At 45.6% G+C, this 19921-nt stretch overlaps 2 protein-coding genes across 3 annotated transcripts; one reads left to right on the top strand and one right to left on the bottom strand.

The window, feature by feature from the left end:
• Positions 1 to 243: 243 nt before the first annotated feature.
• Positions 244 to 5252, top strand: gtf2a1l (general transcription factor IIA, 1-like). Of its 2 annotated transcripts, XM_076018803.1 has the most exons (10): positions 244 to 347; positions 1029 to 1148; positions 1598 to 1699; positions 1866 to 1989; positions 2205 to 2257; positions 2704 to 2797; positions 2873 to 3405; positions 4052 to 4291; positions 4395 to 4484; positions 4566 to 5252. In XM_076018803.1, exons 2-10 carry the CDS (start codon positions 1125 to 1127, stop codon positions 4671 to 4673), a joined length of 1368 nt encoding a protein of 455 aa, XP_075874918.1. In that variant the 5' UTR covers positions 244 to 347; positions 1029 to 1124; the 3' UTR covers positions 4674 to 5252. The 2 variants fall into 2 exon arrangements, with proteins under 2 accessions (XP_075874918.1, XP_075874917.1); XM_076018802.1 differs by lacking the exon at positions 244 to 347 and having other exon boundaries at positions 820 to 1148.
• Positions 5253 to 5915: 663 nt separating this feature from the next.
• LOC142883703 (lutropin-choriogonadotropic hormone receptor-like) lies at positions 5916 to 14785 on the bottom strand. The gene is made up of 11 exons (XM_076018804.1): positions 14461 to 14785; positions 14224 to 14295; positions 12735 to 12809; positions 12456 to 12530; positions 11364 to 11438; positions 11088 to 11165; positions 10818 to 10886; positions 10181 to 10255; positions 8436 to 8624; positions 8253 to 8306; positions 5916 to 7059 (listed from the first exon to the last, which is right to left on the bottom strand). The coding sequence occupies exons 1-11, from the start codon at positions 14622 to 14624 to the stop codon at positions 5916 to 5918; spliced, it is 2070 nt and encodes a 689-aa protein (XP_075874919.1). The 5' UTR covers positions 14625 to 14785.
• Positions 14786 to 19921: the final 5136 nt, after the last annotated feature.

Genomic DNA, 19921 nt, shown 5'->3' with positions numbered 1-19921 from the left:
TCTTAGTATAAGCACATGAGGGCTCTATTAATTATAGTATCCCTAATTTTTGACCTAAAAGGGTTGGGATTTTCGGTTGTCCTATTGGTTCGAATTAAACGAGGTTTCCTCTTTGCTAGTTCAAATCAAGGCTTCCTATTGTCTTATGTTAAATGTGGCTTTCTATTGGTTCAAATAAATGGAGGCTTCTACAAGGCTTCCCATTGGCTTTTGCAAAAAAAAAAAAAAAAAGGCTTCCTGTTGGCGCATAACTTTGTGACCAACACAACCATGTATAATTGACATGACTTATTTTAAATCACAATGCCGGTGTAGGGACTGTGAAAAGGGAAAGGACTCCCTCTGTGGTATGATTTAAGGTTCAGATTTCATGCTCTCGTCTTTGAAGAGCTGTAAGATGAAACTGTGTTTCTGCGAAATGACCCCAAAAAAGAGAGTTTTGATTATCAAAGTGTTTTCTGCAACATACTGAACTCTGATGAAGATTGACTGAATACATATATAAAATGAAAATGCTGGAAGTAATCTCGACAGATTCGACAGTATTTAATCATTAGTCTTGTCTGTCTAGTACAAAATTGTCAATTCACCAACATTTTTAAAGTTTTGCATCTTTAAAAGAGTTTTTTCTGAGCATATTTAAATTGCGCACTGGTTTATCTTAGGGCAAAGTGCGTCACAATTAAACTCGTTGTGATGATTGTTTTGTCAAAGTTTTGCCTGATATAGAGTAAGTTATTTATTTATTTTTTTGTGGGCCAGAAAGTACCAGAACTGGCCAGAACTCACTGTGATGGCGGTTTAATCACATAGACCGTATGATGAGTGAAAGATGCAAAGTGATAGATAGTAAAGAATGTAAGTAAGTATGATGTTTTTTCGTTGACTATAAGATGATAAGTTCAGCCCCGAATGTCAAACATGCCTAACTTTTAACGAGTGGTGTGGAGTGGAACGACACAATCTCAATCGGCAACCTTCACCTTGATGAGGTTCATTACTCTCACCTGTGTCCGCCCTCCCACGAGGCCGGTGCTGGAGCAGCCGTCGGACGTCTCCAACTTCCCTCTAAAATGTTGTTTGCACAAGTGGTTTTGGGACCCCGGCTGCTGTCGACATAAATCATGTTAACCAACACCGGCCCGGTGGTAAGCAAAGTTGCTTTCTTTGTTATTCTTAAAGCAGGCTGGCGCGCCGAGACCGCTGTGCGGCAAGACTGTATTTACGGAAGTTTCTCACCGTTATCCAACAGCTAGCCAAAAACACATTAACACACTGGGCACAGGCTGTGTTGTTTGAAACAATAGCCAACTGCCGTCTTTAGAACGCTTTTATATCCAAGAACGCCAAAAATGTGATTTGACTCCAAACGCTAGGTGGCGACAATTCTCAATTATAACAGCAATAGCATTATTAACGTCTCACCAAATTTCCACGTTGTTTAAATATTGTACTTTTACCCAAAATATATTAAAAAAGTGAGTATATTTTGCATATCAACGTAATGTTCTTAAGTACTTTAAGCTCACTGTGAAAAGCATATACAATTTCAATATGTAAATGGGATAAATTTATTTAGCAATTTCAATTCTTGCAGGCCAAACTCTATCTGTCCATTATTGATGATGTCATCGAAAGCGTGAGGGAGCTCTTTCTGGATGAAGGTCTTGAAGACCGTGTCCTGGATGATTTGAAACACGTGAGTTGTACAGTGTAAAAATGTAACATCTTTGTCTTTTTGTCATCTTCTGACAAAAAAGATGAAAACAAGTCTATTCACTCAAAGTTACATCAGTGGAAGGTCGTCTAGTGAGGATGTATACTTGTTACCAGGAAGACATGCTGCTGTGTCTTCTGCTGTGCAGCTGTGGGAGTCGAAGATGATGCAGTCAAAAGCGATGGAGGACCTGAGGAAAAACAGCATCAACTCATCCAACTTCGTGCTGCAGCTCCCTGCCAACTACAGGCATCCCGATCAGGAGGTCACAGGTAATGTGCTGCCTTTGACAAACTACATTTGACAAAGCCAGCAAATCTAATTATTGTCTGCAGTACAGCCAGTCACATGGGTCGAACGCTCAAAGTGTCTCAGCTCGCTCAAGATGCGCCCCGAATAGAATTATTTTTAGCAGGTGACATCATCGGGATTCAGAGGCGTCCTCTCTTCTAGAATTTATCATTATTACTGTTATTTTGCCTTTCAGCTTCAGTTGTGAACCAAGCAAATCAGAATATCCAAAGTTTCCCCAGGCTCAAGGTAAGTGCTAAGTCTTACAATGCTGTTTATTTAGAGGAGGACATTATGAGAATTTTTTTTAAAAATTCTAACTGTCATAGTGGATAAAACATTACTTTGCATTAATAGGTTAGTCTAGGGGTGGGCAAACCTTTTGACGGGTGGACCATAACGGGTTCTGAAATTTGACAGAGGGTCCGGAGCAGGAGCAGATGGAGTGTTTTGGTGACCCACCTCATAGGAGAAAGAATATATACTATGCAATATGTATAAAACATGTGCTTTAATGGCTGAAAAAATGAATGAAATACAGCTATTTTATGACTTACTATCAATATAATTTCTTCAAGTTCAGCGGGCGGCATATGGTCCCCATGCCTGGGTTAGTCAGTCACATATGAAACAGCAAGTACTGTTTCAATAATTGATTGACTGTTTCGAATTTGGTCTCATCTTGTTGGCTGCAGAACAACGCGGAGGCACTTGCTACTTTCTCCCTCCCTGCTGGGCTCTCCTACCCTGTGCAGATACCTGCTGGAGTCACGCTCCAAACAGCTTCTGGTAACATCATTATATTATACACATCTGAGTCTGTGTTTCTTTTCTTGTTTAACGTCTCACGCTCCCCTCCCTCAGGTCAGCTTTACAAGGTCAACGTTCCCGTGGTGGTCACTCAGGCAGCGGCTGGTCAGCACTCTGCAAGCCAGCAGAAAGCCCCCGAGAGGAGAGAAGCTCCTTCCTCTCAGCCTGCAGTGCTCTCAGCGAGTACCACCCGCTGTCAGGAGGTGGAGCCGTCCTCCCTCTCAAACCCTCATGGCAATTTACCCTCCTGCCCGGAGAGCGGCCTCCCAGAGCAGCTACCGGCGCCCGACGAGACCTCGCATCTCCAGGGGACCCAGTGTCCAGAGCCGCAGATCCCGCTGGAAGAAAACGATCCGAGTTCACAGGCCGAGCCCATCGATCTGACCGCCAGCAGCCCGTCCCGCGATGAATTGTTTGACTTTCAAATCGCCGCTGAGGAGCCCTCGACGCACAGCGCAGCTCAACTGAAGAGCAGCGACATTGACGACATCCTCCAGAAAGTGATCGAGGAGGAGAGGCTGAAAGCGGAGATGGCGAGGAGTCTGGCGTGTGCGAAGCCTGGCAGCCAGTCTGATGAGCTCCTCGGGGTAATTTTCAAAGACGGCTCCGGCTGTAATAATCCCTCTATTCACGCATCTCAAGATTAAATACGTTTGTCATTGACAGGAATTACAAAATGTATGAATGGTTCAATTAAAAAAGTCAGTCAGCAGCAGCATCATATAAAAGAAGGAAAAGAAAAAGAAACTCTAAATGTCTTATAGTTTTTGAAATCTATCATGTTGTCAGTTTAATTTAACTGAACTTGGTTGTGTAAGTGTTGATTTTCTTAGGTGACATTCTAGGACAGGGGTGAGCAAACTTTTTGACTAATGGGCCACAATGGGTTCTAAAATTTGACAGAGGTGCAGGAGCAGATGGATGGAGTGTTTTGGTGACCCATATATCATTGGATATATAGAAAACAGGCTTTAATGTCAATTGAAAATGAACAAAAGCAAAGTTACAAAGTGTGTCTTTGAAGCCCCGTGCCCTTTACTGAAATGACTCTTAAAACAATGAAAAATGGATGAAATACAGCTATTTTATGACCTACTGACTATTAATATAATTTCTTCAAGTTCTGTAGGCCGGACTGAAAAGCTCAACAGGCCACAAATGGCCCCTGGGCCGTAGTCTACCCACACCTGTTCTAAGAGGTTTGTTCTGATTAATTTTGCTTTTCACGCCAAGCTGGACCTGGACTACAGCTACAGCGACCTGTCCGACATCGTCCAGCTGGACGGTCCGGCGGACAACTCCGGCGAGGACGACGCGGAGGGAGCCCCCCTGGATGAGAACGACTTCCTGGGTCTGATCAACGCCGAGGCCATCAAGGCGCTGCAGGAGGGGGAGGGAAGCAGCGACGGCAACAGCATTTCCTCCAGCAGCGACAGCGAGGTGCCAGACGACCTGGCCATCGTGGAGGAGGAGGTGAAGCATCTGTTTGGGGGGGGTGGGGGAGGGGGAAAGTCCCTCTTGACTTTGTGCAGAATTCGACACCTCTCACCCCCAAAACACACTTTGTGTTGACAAGGACCCGCTGAACTCGGGCGACGACGTGATCGAGCAGGACATCCCGGATCTCTTCGACACCGACAACGTGATCGTTTGCCAGTATGACAAGGCAAGAGCGGAGCGGAGCGCCCTCCACTTTGTCTCGCAGCGGGCTGACCGGATTTAACCTGGCGCTTTCTTCCTTTTGCAGATCCACCGCAGCAAGAACCGTTGGAAGTTTCATTTAAAGGACGGAGTGATGTGTTACGGAGGCAGGGAGTACGTCTTCTCCAAAGCCGTCGGAGAAGCCGAGTGGTAACGAGCCTCAGCGCTGTCTCGCAACTCCAACGATGGTGTTGAATGGCGGAAAACTTTATTAGGAGGAAAAACACAAAGTGCTTTTGTTTGGTGTTATTTGGCTCGTAGAGAGAGCGGTTAAACAACCGCACAAACTTTTTATTTGACACACTAATTATGAGCTTTACTAAAGGCAGTGTTCAAACAAGTTACTTTTTTGAGTGTGGTTCCTTTAAGAAAAAAAACCAAAAAAAAAAACTTTAATTTTCAGACACTGTCATTATGACTTGATTCATCACACCGAATCGTGCCATTGTTACATTAAACACTTTTATTTCTGTGCACACTTGCAAGTCATTGATGTGGTCCCCCCCTCCCCCGTTTAATCTTTTTTTAATTTCAGACTTTCAGACAATTGCTGTCCAAATTAAATTTAAAATTCTACCACTTACCATTTACACACCCTCATCAGCAAAAATGAATTTAGGCGGTTATTTTTTGTACGTCCTCATTTCATAGTCACAACACCCAAATTGATTTGTTGGTATTAAACAATATTGCAACTGTGAAATATTAAAACCCCAAAACATTTTGATAAAAACATTTTTGTTAGACACATTTACACAAAAACTACACTTGTTTTCCGTGTGTGCGAGTTGAATGTGTGTAACTAAGTGAAAAAGAGGTTTGAGTCATGGGTGTCGGGCATCTGATGTTTAGTGAAAAAAAGTGGTGCTTGCTTTTTTTTGGTTGTGATTAAGATTTAATGTTTAACTTTGAGCATCATCGGCAGTCTAAATATTATTTCACAACAATCATGGCAAACATGGCTCTAACGATAAACTTGAAGACATTCAAGTCAAGTAAATTAAGACCTTGACCCTTACACAAAATAATAATCTCTTCTTCCTTATGTAATCGTATGGAGCGTAACGCATCTTGTTAACATCCTGGTCCTGAGATTTCTTGCGCCTTCCACTCCGGCTTCATCCATCCGCTTCCCTGTTCATCTCTGTGTGTACAGTACAGAAGCTGTGGCACCCGTCATCTTCACTTTGAGCTCTCTCGGTCCTGCCTGATGAAGCTCCCCCTTTGTGCAGCATCCTGGATCAAATCCGATCTGGCGCCTGTCACATAGGAGACCTACTATCTCCGCGCCCTGACCCAGATTTCTGAAGGAACGCGACGATTTCTTTCTTTTTCTTTTTTTTTTAGCGCCGTTTGCGCAAATTGCCTTCACACGTTCTCGAGAAAAACCCTCCCATCACGTCGCTGCTTTGTCGAGGAAGCAGCCTTTGATGTGATAGGCGTAGAAGCTGAGCGAGCGCGGCCCGCAGCTGAACATTCTCTCCGCGGACTTCGTGCGCGGGGCGAGAGCCTGCGACCCGCAGGGCGCCGAGCCCGGCCGGCAGCGCCTCAGCAGCCGGAGCGCGTCCTTCCTGAAGGCCCGCGTGAACAGTGTGTACAGGAAGGGGTTGCAGAAGGAGTTGATGGGATAGAAGAGGACGAGCAGGATCTTGGAGTGTGACACGCTGATGAGGGGCGCGCGCAGGGCCGCCGAGATGGCGAAGAAGGAGATGGGCGCCATGCACACGAAGTCGGTGAAGACGAGCACGGCCATCCGCTTGGCCATCGCGGCGTCCCCCCGGCGGCGGCGGTGGCTCGGCCGCCCCGGCCGGCGCACGCTCAGGTAGATGTGCACGTAGCAGCAGCACACCACCAGGAAGGCGAGCACGTTGAGGACGAGCACGGACACCACGTAGGCCTGCGAGGCGGCCGACTCGATGTCCATGGGCAGGCAGACGCTCACCTTGCCGTAGCTGCTCACGCCCACCAGGGGGAGCAGGGCCACCGCCAGGGAGAAGGCCCAGCCCGCCGCCATGACGGGCGCCAAGTGGCGCAGGCGCAGCCTCCTGTCGGCGCGCATGGCGTTGGTGATGGTGTGCCGGCGCTCCAGGCTGACGGTGGTCAGCGTGTACACCGACAGCTCGCTGGCGAACACGCTCAGGAAGCCGGCGGCGCCGCAGCCGGGCCCCGTCTGCCACTCGGCGGTGTGGTTGTAGTACTCGTGGCGGGAGCGCGAGTCGGCCAGGCCGATGAGCACCAGGTAGAGGCCCATGCACAGGTCGGCCGCCGCCAGGTTGCACATGAGGAAGCCGGAGACGGTCATCTTCCGGCGGCCGGCCAGCAGCGCCGCCAGGACGGCCAGGTTGCCGGCCACGGCGAAGACGGCCACCACCCAGGTGAGGCAGCGCAGGACCGGGGAGCCCAGCAGGTCCTCGCAGGGGTTGAACGCGTCCGGCTTGGGCGTGCACTTCACCGAGGGGCTGCTGACGCAGTCCAGTTCCAGGTCTGTGTACTGGAAGTTGATGTCGTCGATGAAAGTCAGGTCCCCTGAAGTGGGCTCTCTGGAGTGGAAGACCGAGTTCAGTGAAGATTAGTAAATCCAAATTAAGGTTGTACTGTATGGTGGAAGCAGGAGGGAGGTAGATAATGGATCGACTGCACAATAGTATTCCTGTGAATATAAGCTGACAGGGGTCACCCCCTCGTTTCTGCATTGAACTCCAATACAACCATTTTCATGAAATAAAATGGTTGTAATGGAGTTCTTGAATGTTCTCTAATCATTATGAGTGCACAGAAATCAGTCAGCATTTTAGTGTTTAATCAAAATCATTTCCAATGTCTAATTAAAAGTGATTTAGAGAATCCTAAGTGTGCAGAATTCTGTGAGCACAGTTGTTTTTAAACAACATAAAATATAAACCATGATGCTTTGTTTACTCATATATGGTTTAGCACACACACAACTAAGAGTGATTATAATAAAAAGATTTGTTTTCAAAATGTTTCAATTGTTTCGCAATTTTAGAGCTTTCAGCTTCTGTAACAATGGCTGCATTTTGCACACTTGATTCTTAAAATCACATTCAATTAGACATCCAAGGCAACAACTGTCAACGCCATCCCATGTGCGTTCAGTACATCCTGACTGATTTCCACGCACTAGTAATGTTCTCAGGGCATTCCAGAAGATTATTTGGTGAAGGTGGTTATAATGGAGTTCAATGCAGAAATGAGTCAGTGACCCCAAACCTTTGAACGGTAGTATTATTGAGTTTGAAGAAGACCAAAGAGGAGATTTATAAATTCAGTGAAAGCTGCGTGAAGTTAGTTGGTGCGAGAGAAGAGGATGCAGAGTATGGGGTTAGACGGAGGCACGTGATTGGCTGTGGCCACCCCCAGATGGGAATGGCCAAAAGGAAAGAAGACAAGAAGACAGGCATCATGGATGTTGTCAATTCAATTCAATTCAATCAATTCTATTCATATATCTGATAAAAGAAGACACAAATATTGTATAAACATTTCATTTTGCATGTGAAATGGGACAACCTATGAAGATAAAAAGCTTTTGAGCATTGAGCAGGGCCCAGGCATTGTCTTCTGATTGAACTGCTTTGTGCTTATTTGTGAGTGTAAAAAAAAACTGTAAATAAGAGAAGGAACTGAGTATCTGGTGTTTCCACAGCAAAAATGAATTTCACTGTTTTACTCCAGAGAGAGAAGATTTGAATTACACAGCAAAGCGACTCACATTTTAATTTGGCTCGGGCTGCAGAGCTTTGTGAAATTCTTCAGGGCGCTCTCCCTTCAAGTAAGAAAACAAGAAGAGGGGAGAGAGATGAAATGTCAATATTCTCAGCAGTTCATCACCAGCCCGCTGCTATTTCGTTTTCCGTCAATTTTTTTTTATTATTTTTTTGTTCATTAGCCTCACCTCTGTCGGCGGCGCCACGTGTGGAAGGCGCAGCAGTGGCTCGGGTACGTGAGCTCGGCCTCGGCCAGCTCGGCCAGGCCGGCCAGCGGGGGGAGGGCCCTGAGGGCGAAGGTGGCGCTGGCTCTGAGGAGCCTCACCTGGCCCAGGCCTCTGGATGGCAGAGAGCTCAGAGCTGTGGAGGAAACATCCCTGGATCACAACACAGACACAATTTCTCAGTTAAAACAATGACGGGTGTGTACAACTTTAAAAAGTCTTTGTGTTTCCGTGAGGTTGTGGAACAGGCAGGACCCAGTGGTTCAAAAAGTGCTACAAACACACGGTTTTCACAGGGAATGAATGGGAGGAAGAAGGGCTTCAATCGGGTGTTTTCAATGTTTGTTTATTTGCTTATTTACATTATTTATTTTCTATTGTCTGTAAATATGAACATATGTAAATATGTATGCTTGTGGGTGTGTGGGGGGTTTGACTGTTGATGACTCAGTAACGGTGAAGGGGTAGGATTCAATAAGCTTTTGCTTCATCCTACTCCTTTTTGGGGTAATCATCGTTTCTGTTTTGACTATTTTGATTTATTTTTGTTTTGATTTTTTTCTTTTACTTCGACATGTTTGAAATAAAATTTTCAATCATTCAGTCAGTTAGTCAGTCAGTCAGCCAGACAGACAGATAAGTGAAGCTCATTCTAGCTGATTGGAGGAATTTCCGCCAGTTCACTTTTCCAGCACACCTGCAGCTTTTCACATAAAGGGAAAATTGCTGGAGACGTTGTCTCAGTTCAGCAGTGACAGCACAGACTGACAATAGACTGACAGCAGCCTGAGAGCTAATTCCATATCTAAAGACAGAGGGTCGCTCACAATCAGGGGACCTTGAAGGCCCGGCCGGGGTGTTTACTCATTAATCAGCATTCAGCCGTCCCGTCTGAGCCATCGCTGTGTTTACACGGACAGGCTGTCACTGCCCCTAATGTTTGTACAATGAAAACGATAAACACTGTTATGAATAATAATCTTGCTCGGGCCGACCCAGTTCAAATATGACCGCCTGGGCCCCGTGTTGATTTAAGCGCCGTCAGATAGCGCACGTGCGATTGCGCCCCCCCCCCCCACACACACACGTATTTGACTTTGCCACAAACATAAATTTGCTTTGGACCCCACCTTCCTCCTCCCCCACTCTTTTTTTGTTTCGCATTATAGATTTCATTAACTGATATTAAACACACCGGCGATGGAGTTTTACTTTTACTGCCTCCCTCACCGCCGGGGTAAATTGTGCACAATCTGGCGTAACGATAAGGGTGAAGAATTAAAAAGAATTGGAGAGAGCGGCGGGGTTGTTGAGCTGGAGAGGTGACGGGGTTTTGGTGTCGGGCTGTTAATTTGCAAACTCCTTGACCCGCAGGGACACGAATAGGTGTAAAAGATTTTTCTTTTTCCAAGTGCATTGACACCAGTATTAAATTCCTTTTGTTTCGCCAGGTGCGCTCAAATTTTTTTAATATTTTAAGAGCCGGTTACTCTGCTACGACTGCCCACACAGGGCAGCAGTTCCAACTCAGTGATTTTAGCAATTACGTTTTTTTTTTTTGCCGCCACTCAGCTATTTGCCGTTATTACTATTGTTCTGTTTCTTTCATTGCTGAAAACAGTGGTTTAGTTCAGCCTGAAAAAAGACATTAAAATTACAATAATAGGATAACACAATTATAAATCTTACAAAAATCTCCGAGGACTTACAGGAAACTTGGACCCGTGGCTCCCACGAAAGCATCTTCCTGGATGTCGCTGAGATTCTTGTTGTCCCGCAAAGTGCTGCACATGACAATACAAACATGTAAAACACTTAAAAAAAAACATAATCAAATTGTAAAACAATGTGAGGAATTTGACACGAAGTGTCAAAATACAAAATTAATTTTCCATTAGCATTGCAAGCGATCGAGTGGGAGTTTGATGGCAGTTTTACTGCAGCTGCATCTTGGTTTTATCTCAACTCAAACTCTCTGAATCCAATATCAACTGAAAAACGCTTCATGTTGGAGGGCTGGAAAAAGGGGCGAGGCAGATTTTCAGAGTGAAAATCCAGCTGCTGTGCAAGGTCGCACTCCAGCGCTGCCCTTTTTTTCTCATTTGCCGAAGCCGAACCGAGGAAGATAATTTCCAAACAGCGGGGCGTCGCCACACATCTCGCCCTCATCAACGTTGGACCCTACGGGGCAGAGCCAGCCAAACAACGGGGGCGCCGATCTCTGTTTAGTCGTACATTACACCTGTGCGCCGGCACATGCAGTTTCAACGATTGGGTGAAAAACCAGGAGCCCCGCTGTCCAAAGAACCGAGCGGAGACCAACCTTTGGCCCACCCAGATACTTACAGCGTGGTCAGCTTGGTCCCGTTGAAAGCATGAGACTCGATCTGGCTGAACCCGTTCCGAACCAGATTCCTGTCAAGGACACCGTGTTATTCCATTTCAGTCTTTGGAGGGTCGGAAGCACCTATTGCCAATGTCAAAGAACTGAACATCCTATTACATAAGCGTGTTGAGGCACCAGAGCATATTTGCTACAAATGGTGCGCTACACTTTATCAGCGCTCCTTGCACCAATAAGGCAGCGACAAAAGAACTTTGGCTGCGGTTACTCACAAGTCAACATACTCCTCCGTCAGGCCCTGGAAGGAATTGGCGGGGATGCTGTAGATTCGCAAGTTATCGGCCATCTCGCTGCACACAGGGAAGAAAGATAATGTCGGCTCGGGCTCGATTATCAGTCAAAATGATGTTAGTCGTGAGGGGGGGGGGAGACATTTGATAGATAAAAGCGAAACAACGCGGCTCCACTCGAAGGGATGGCGGGGGTGCGCGGTAAAGAGACTAATCCAATTAGAAAAATCACCCTATTTTTAAAACGCGGTCACTTACAGGATGATGTTGGGTGCCAAGGAGGAGACGGTTGAGAAGTCAGGGAAGTGCGTCACCCCCGTGTTGGAGATGCTTCTGTGAAGACCAGCGACAAAGCAGAGGTGATTGCAAGCTGGGAGAAGTGCTCGGCGTCGCTCAAAAGACATCTGAGCTCCCCGACTGTCTAAACTGCTAACTGACAATCCAGGGAACGGCGTTCTGTCACAACGTGGCGCTGCCTGCTTTTTGACCTTTGACAAGAAGATGAATATCAAACAGGTAAAAAATATCTTAGGCTCGGCAACTTAAGTATATTAAAGGAGGGGTCTCGAGTCTGAAGCTGCCCCCGGTGAAATACTTTGAAACATTAGGATACAATTTTGAGATAAAATGTAACTAAAATTCAGGGAGGGACAGTTCTGCTATGCTGCTTAAATATAGAACAACAACGATGACGTGTAATCAAAACATTGAATGAAGGATAACATTTTTTTGTAATATATCGACCTTCTCGGGCAGAATTCGGAATTTGTTATCGTACAATTCTCACAGTGCAGTACATCATCACATCAAAACAACATCAAACATTTGAAATTGGAAACCAAATTCGGCACCCTTGAGGCAACATCTAGTCAAGGGGAACAAGGCCACTTTATTAGGGAAGAGATTCTTTTTTTTTTAGAGAGAACTGAATATGACTGTCGAGAGAATAATGTGAACCAAGTGGGGAGAGCCAGTTCAAAACACTGACATCCCCTTATGGTTAGAAAGTTACTGGAAAACTGGAAAATTACTATGATTTACATTGCAGGGACTTCTCTATTTAAACTAATGAGAGTATAAACTAGCATTTATGAGTGTTTCTTGAGCATTTCCCTGTATAATTGCTGCTCTGCTGGAGTCAAGAATAAAAATGTAAACGTGCTGGACCTTTAAATCATCGGGAGCTCTTAAGGACAAAAGAGTTGATTAAGCCCAGATCTGGTCAGCCGCTCCAGCAGACACGAGGCAGTGTATTACAATAAAACAAGGATATGAATCTCCACAGTGTTTGGCTGCACACTGGGATTCTAAAGGCGTCAGAGATCCCTATAAGGGCAAGAACAGACTTACAAGTACTCCAGCCTGGGCAGGTGAGTGAAGGCCCCTTTCTCGATGACTCTCAGACTGTTGATATTCTGCAACGAACTGCAGGAATAAACACGGAGAAAAAAAACAATAGTTAGTTGGAAAAAAATAAAATAAAAATACAAACAAACAGCAGCTGTTCCAAACGCGGGGAGGCTATTTCTGGGAGTGGCGTGTGAAAGCTGCCGAGGTCGCTTTAATAAACTTTGCCTTTCACTCCGCAGCGTGAGCGTGACATGCGCAGGGAGGTGACGTGTCACTTACATCTGCGCCAGGCTGCTCAGCGAGAAGAAGGCGCATCTCCGTATCCGCGTGATGCTGTTGCTCTGGGAGATCTCGCTGCGGCACAGAGACCAGGCCTCAGTCATCAGCCGGCAGATTAATCGCTCTCAAGGGCGCCTCGCATAACAAGGTAGCAGACATGGCATTGCGTTTTCTTTTTTTCTTTCTTTTGAAAGCGCAGGGAGAAATTTGGGGAGCGATACAGAATCTCTCGGCTTTCTATTAGTAAAAAAAAAAAAGAAAAGAAAAGTAATTAAAAAAAAGAAAAGTGGGACAGAGTTGATTGATAGTAGGATTGGAGCCCTGGGGGAAATATTAAAACCAACAACTAGTCACACTTCTAGGACACACGCACGCACACACAGTTCACCTCTTGCTTGGATATGTTCCAAAGTTACATCGCTGCATCGCTGATGCATCTGGGGCAGGAAGACTGAGTGAATATATGTTTAAAAAGGAGGACTAAACAAAGACTTTTGCAGACAAACTAAGTCAACAAGTCTCCTGCTGTCCTTGAACACTCCTTCCTCTTCCCCAGCTTAGTTTTATTTCCCTCCTCTGCTCTCCTTTGAAGACTAACCCACTCTCCTCCGAAACTACGACACTCTCGTCTCGTCTGCATTCGTGTTACGCGACGTGTCTGCCAAAAACGAGCCCTGGCTGTGCCAAACTTGGTGCCGACGAGCTTGTTATCCCACTTTGTGTCACTGGCCCTCGTGCCGCTGCCTTGACACGGGTTACGCTGCTTGAACTCGCCCTCGGGCTGAGATAGTGATGGCGGCCTCTTGCAGCCTCGTTCTGGCCTGAATGTCTGAGATCACTTGGTTTTATCTGGCCAAAGGTGCAAAACTGGGACATAATACTGGGAGGGAAAGAATGAAAAATGCCCCACAGTTGCTATTGTCTCTCATCACTCATCTACACAACTATTAAATGACAGTATAGTATATATTATTGTATATTTTCAAGTTTAGATTACTTAAATGGCAGTAAAAAAGATACGGCAGAGTCAAACGCTGCCCTTACTTGATACAATTGCTGCAGTTGTAGCTGCTATTCCTGGCTGCTACAAAATATTCACATACGAAAAACTCATATTTTAACACAAAGTGGGTAGAGCCGAGTACTCTTGGGCGCCCTGACTACAGAAGCCTGAAGCCACTATACTTTTCTGAATGTAAACGGACCTCGACTGATACGCTCGAATCCCAGAAACTATTTCCCAGCTTGTGAATGTTTGAATGGAGGAGGCAAATTATCCTGCTCCTTTGGACTGCAACATCACTTCAAATGAACTCAGGAAAGACTGTTGTCGCATCTTTTCTAATTCATTTGCCAAAAGCCTAAATTTTTGGGGCAATAAATATTGTAATTCACGTGTAGGAGATAAAAGAGAAAGAGGAGTTTGAAAAATAAAGCAAGCACGCATGCAAGATGTATCCCAATTATAGCTTATAAACAACAAACTCACATGATGGTAATGTTGATCAGCTCATTGAAGGCGAGAGGGGGGACTTCCGTGAAAGTCACGTGACTGAACCACCTGTGAGAATCATTGAGGTGGTAAACTTCGCATGTAATAAAATCAACAGGTCTAAAGAAAAAATAAATCTCAACTCAAGCAAAAAGTTAGAGTAGTTACGCGTTTCTATATTCCCGGTGTCAGACAGACAGGCAGAGAGACAGAGACTGAGGCGGCTTTACTCACAGTCTCTTCACCGGCGCCGCCCCGGAGGCCAGCTGAGTGTCTCTGCTGCACTGGAAGGTGCGCGCGCCGCAGCGGCAGATGGCCGGACAGCTCAGCGCGCAGCAGGAGCGCGCAGCGAGGACGGCGGTCAGCCCGAGCAGGAGCCCGACCGCCCGGCGAGCCATGAGCGTGTGACACCGGGACACAACACGGGATGAATGAAACAAGAACCCTCCGCGAAGGCAGTTGTGGAGACAGTTGGAAACTGTTGTGGAAGTTGCTGCGGTCTTTAAAAGTCTCGAGCAGTCGCTCACACCGGGCGGGCTTTCAGCGGGTTTCGGGGGTCTCCTCCTGTTGCCTTCAGGTGCTGTCGTAATTGCGAGGGCGAAGTCGAACAGGCGGAATCTTTTCTTTCTCTCGTCGTTTCTTTTATTTATTTTTCCCCCCCTTGGACAGCTGAGCTGCAAGATATGTGACGTTTTAGTGGGCGGAGAACACAAGTCGTGCTGGGGTTGTGCACAATTCACTTTGCCAATTTTCTCTAACAATAAACCACCCATCTATTGCGGCCCCTGCCAATAATACCCAGAAATGGCGAGAGTACTTTGCTCTAATTTTTATTTTTATTTTTTTAGAAAATCGACCCTTAGAGATGTCATCGAGGACACTGGTCATTTTCTTGGCTCTGCACATCTGTCCGCAACCTGTTTAGAAAAGAAAATGAATTATTGGAGTTGTTGTAAAAAATTAAATACTGATGAGGAGATTACATAGCTAAACCCCTTGGCCTGAAGAGCGCCACGATGAAGCAACAGAAGAAGAAGCGAAGTGGGATCATCAAGGCAGACAATGCAAGCGGCCAATACAAAACACTCTCCTATCCCAGCTTGTTAGATGGTCAACTTGACGGTCGTGAAAGAATAGAACACGGTGCTGGTGCAGTTTGAGTGGGTTACAGTTCAGGTGTAACTAGAAAAAACAGACAATGAAATAAAATTAGAGTCAAAATTGAAAGTTAAAGTCCGTTGCACTTTGTTGTGTTACCCTACTTCCAAATTGAACACGATGGCACCTGCAACTGATTGGCTCCACTCTTAGAAGACAGTGCTGTACAAGACAGGTTATTATTTTTTTATTTTTTTACTGAGGGATGATAACAGCAGGTACTTGTGCTTATGTTGGACGTGTAATTGAAGGAAAAAAAAAAAACCCTCTGAAATCAGGTTTCTTTATGCGGCACGTCGACCCCGTTGAGATGTGTGAGGCTCGAGTCGAGTGCTTCTTTCTGTTGCTAAGCCGGCAGAAAAGAGGACACCCCCCCCCCCCCTCTCATTCTGTGTTCTTCTGGAAAGAATTACAATGAAGAACATGAAGGAGTAGATTCTTCCTCCGTGCAGGCACATCTCCTTTACAACGCTCGGAATATAGAAAACACAACAGAGCGCTAACCCCTGGGTCCTGTTTACAGCCGTGTGTCAAACGGAAGCGCTTCGTGTCGCCGCCTTCCTGCAGCAGCAGAATCTCCTCTGCTGTCACCGCATTTTTATGGCTTGCTCGTCCCGCTTCCTCCGGCCCGACACCGTGACCCATGTCAGTGGAGCAGCAGCACCTTCTCCCCGCTGCTGAGACACACACACACACACACACACACACACACACACACACGCACACCTCTTTCCTTCACTGCCAGAACTGTTTACCAAGACACCCACGCTACCTGTCAGCCTCTCGGCCTGCGGCAGCATCCACGTCCATTGTGTTTTAACCCTGTGCTAAGGGGGAATAAAAAAAAATAAAATAAAATAAAAAAAAACCCTGACAGGTAGGTAAGGGTCTAATGTATGCGAGTGGACCTCTGCGTGTGCGTGAAATAACAGTGAGAAGGTCACTCACAGCGGGGAAGCGCCCTGAGAGCAAAGCACACGTTCGTATTTTCTGAATGGTCACATTTCAGAATTTTGTGGTTAAAAATAAACGGTCACGCCCACTTTAATGCTTATTCACAAGTTCTGGTTGTGCCTAAGTGGATGGGCCTTCACCACCTGCCTTATCAGCATGGCCATATCATAAGGGCCTAATATATACAGTAACAGCCACAGGCTGATTATCACACATTGGAGATGGAAGTGTGAAAATCGACAGTAGGTTTTGTGTCTTGTAGCTGTTTTGCTTCCAACTCGGTTGTTTTTGCTGCGTGGGCTCTCTCTCTCTCTCTCTCTCTCTCTCTGTCTCTGTCTCTGTCACTCTCTGTCTTTCTCTCTCTTTCTCTCTCTCTCTCTCTCTCTGTTTCTCCCCCTCTCGCTCGGCCATTTTGAGTTTCTTGCTCATTGTTTTTAAGACCGGTGGTCACCCTTGCATCCCTTTGTGGTTATTTCCTTCTGCTTTTGTTCCGCATCCCTCTCCAAACCGAAATGACCTGTTTGGTGGTTTTTCCAACTTTGTGGGCAATTTAAGCCCCTCGCCGGTTGTTTCACTTTTTCTTTCAGGCTTTTGTTTGTTGTTGTTGTTGTTTTCAGTCTCTCGGTAGAGACGCACAAATTGATTTGCCTTTCCTAGTACAAGTTTTGCACCTCTTTGTGGTCATTCTTTTCCATGTTTTTGTTTTTCTGAAAATATTATCAATTGTTTTTTTTAAATGTTTTTCCTACCATGGACCTTGACGCTATCCTCTGTGCCCTATTTTTTCTTTGGTTTGTTTATTCCCCCGGAAGGTTACTTTTTTGTCTTTCTTGTTTGCTTGCCATTCCCAGTGATAAGTTACAAAAACATTTGTAAGTTGAAGCCGATTCAATAAGACTGGGGTATGACTGTTCCATTGCATTCAGAGCAAACCAGTAAGTCACAGATAGAGGCCACAATCCAGGCAAAGAACATGTTTCAGTTTTGTTCTTTTGTTGAATGTTAGAAACATTATCCAGATAGAACTGCCTCTTCTGAAACATCCACGTTGAGCTCTTCCTCTTTTTCACCTTTCGTCTCTGCTTAGGCAGTCTAACACAGTGGCTTCATGCTTTGACATATGGTAAGCGAAGCTCTAAAACGTTGAAGGTGAATTATCCTATAGCTTTTAAAGGTGGATGCACTATTTTTTAGAATGTGAATGTCAGTTATCTAGCTGCAAGAGTGTATACGGAGAGAGACAGCAATGAAAAGGGGGGTCTGAGGAAGTAAACCGTTTCCATGTAATGAACATCCAGTCCAGTTCGGACAGGCGTACGTGTGATCACACCCTTTGCTCTCACTCTTCACATGCTACGTCACTGCAAGTCGTCTAAAGATAATTTCTTCTGGGCCCAGTGTCCTCCTTCAAAGCAGCAGCGGGTGGGAGGCTGTTGACCTGTTAGCTTTATGCCGCTTATGAGAGCGAAAAAAAAATGTGTGTGTGTGTGTGAGAGGAGCCTCGGCAACGGAGCGTGAAGTGATGCCGTGTGACGCCGCGCGGCATTACGCAGCTCCAGAAAACCGGGGCGAAAATTGCAGAGTGCGAGCGACAAACATCGCAAAAACCCAAGCTAGGAGAAGCTCGTGACACGGGGGCTTCGCTTGCGCACGCACGGGCACGCACGCACACACACGCTAGGGTCTGAGTCCAAGCAGGCCTGCGGGCGTGACTAAAAGTGGTGGAAGCAGCAATTGGTGTCAAATGCTCTTTACTTGCTATTTCCAAATAAAGTGACATTTGCGGGGACAGAGTTCAAGAGTGAACACACATCAGCGTGACATTTGAAGTAATTGGAAACAGGGGCACCCAGAGTGCTCCCACAGACCCCTCTGTTTCATTCTTGGGTGTCGCTGCGGCTCAGCAGCACAGAACAGCTTTTTCCCATTACTGTCATTCTGAACCACTACCTCCTTAAGATCAAATAGGTGTTTTCAGCCTACTCTCCTTTTACCCTCGCATTAGGCTCTGTCTTTTACAAAATCTGAGCACTGCTTTCGCAAATATCTCAGACGCCTTGCTGCATTTTCATTGCTAATGGAAAAAGGTTGCAATCTCATGTGCTAATCCTTTCGCTTTTTCTTTGTTTCAAAAGAGTTTTTGTGTTTTTTTTTTTGTAGAATTCAGCATTCGAGCAAAGTCACAACACTGCTCGTCTGATATTTTGCTAATTAACAGTTATTTCAGTCATGTGCTGCCAGCTAATTCCAAAAGAAATTAAAACTCGATTGGTTTTCGCTAAGCAGACTCACAACGTTTTACAGCCTCACGCAGAAGCTCAAATTTAGTTTTCTGCTAAAATTGATCACGACATTGAACACGACGGGCAAAACTGTTGTCACCAACGCGGGAGAAGAATCGGCCCCTCATCACCAACCAACCATTTCCAGAGCAAAACCTCGCTTGATTATAATGTCATTTCTGACATAGAGATATATTTGTTAAAGCTGAGTTAGAAGAACTGAACAAGACTTTTTTTTTTTACACACCCATTTTTTTTTTTTCATTTGCAGAACCTCGAAAAAACAAAACAAACCAAGGCTCAACACTCAAGGGCAGCGGGGGAGGAGTCTCGTATCACAAAGCAATCACGGACGAAGAGATTGAGATGCAGCCAGAGTTCAGAGTGACAAAGTACAGATAGCCACACGCAAAGACAAACAACAAAAGTATTTCAACCTATTTAGAGTGACGCCATGCAACAAACAAGACCGGGCTAACAGGGGTGGGGGGCTGAGGGTTGGGGTGGGGGGGGGGCCTCGTGGTTACGAAGCGGTGGAGGAAACGCTGCATGCAGTTTTGTCTGCTCGTCGCTTGTAACCTTGAGGCTGTCTGCTCCCGCTCTCTGCACGGATACATGCACAGAGCCGCGCCATTGGTCGAGAGGGCAGCACTCTTATCGGGCCGGGATTTCACTGGTCCTTGGACATCCAAAGAGGCAGCGCAGACTTATCGCTACGGGAGAGTTAACCCTTTCACATGCTGAGCGGTGTATTGAAAAATCAAACTGGAGAACTGGAAAAAAAACAAACAGGTAAAAATGTCTCCTGTTGCATTACGTTCAAAGCAAACCAGGAAGTTACAGATAGAGGCTGCAATCCAGGCAAAAACATGTTTCAGTTTTGTTCTTTTCTGAAATGTAAGAAAACATTATCCAGATAAAACCGCGTCTCTGAAACATCCATGTTGAGCTATTGAGCTCAGCAAGTCCACTTCCTCTTTTTCATCTTTTATCTCCGGTTAGGTAGTCTAATGCAGTGGCTTCATGCTTTGACATATAGTAAAAATGAAGCTATGAAATGTTGAAGGTGATTTAGTCAAGATGGTTGCACTTTTTGTTTTAGAATCTGGATGTTATATAGCTGCTTGAGACTGTCTGCTCCTGCTCTCTGCACGGATACATGCGCATAACTGCACCACTAGTCGAGAGACTTATCGAGTATTGAAAAAAATCTAACTGGAGAAAAAAATAAGGTAAAAAAATAAGGTAAAAAAATAAGGTAAAAAAATAAGGTAAAAAAATACCACAAAACAAACAAAGGG

This window comes from Nelusetta ayraudi, unplaced genomic scaffold (genome assembly GCF_046127955.1).
Source record: "Nelusetta ayraudi isolate G7.1 ecotype Tasmania unplaced genomic scaffold, CSIRO-AGI_Nayr_v1 ptg000008l, whole genome shotgun sequence".
NCBI classification, from domain to species: domain Eukaryota; kingdom Metazoa; phylum Chordata; class Actinopteri; order Tetraodontiformes; family Monacanthidae; genus Nelusetta; species Nelusetta ayraudi.
The sequence above is the reverse complement of the archived record's forward strand: the minus strand, read 5'-3'. Positions and strand labels throughout refer to the sequence as shown.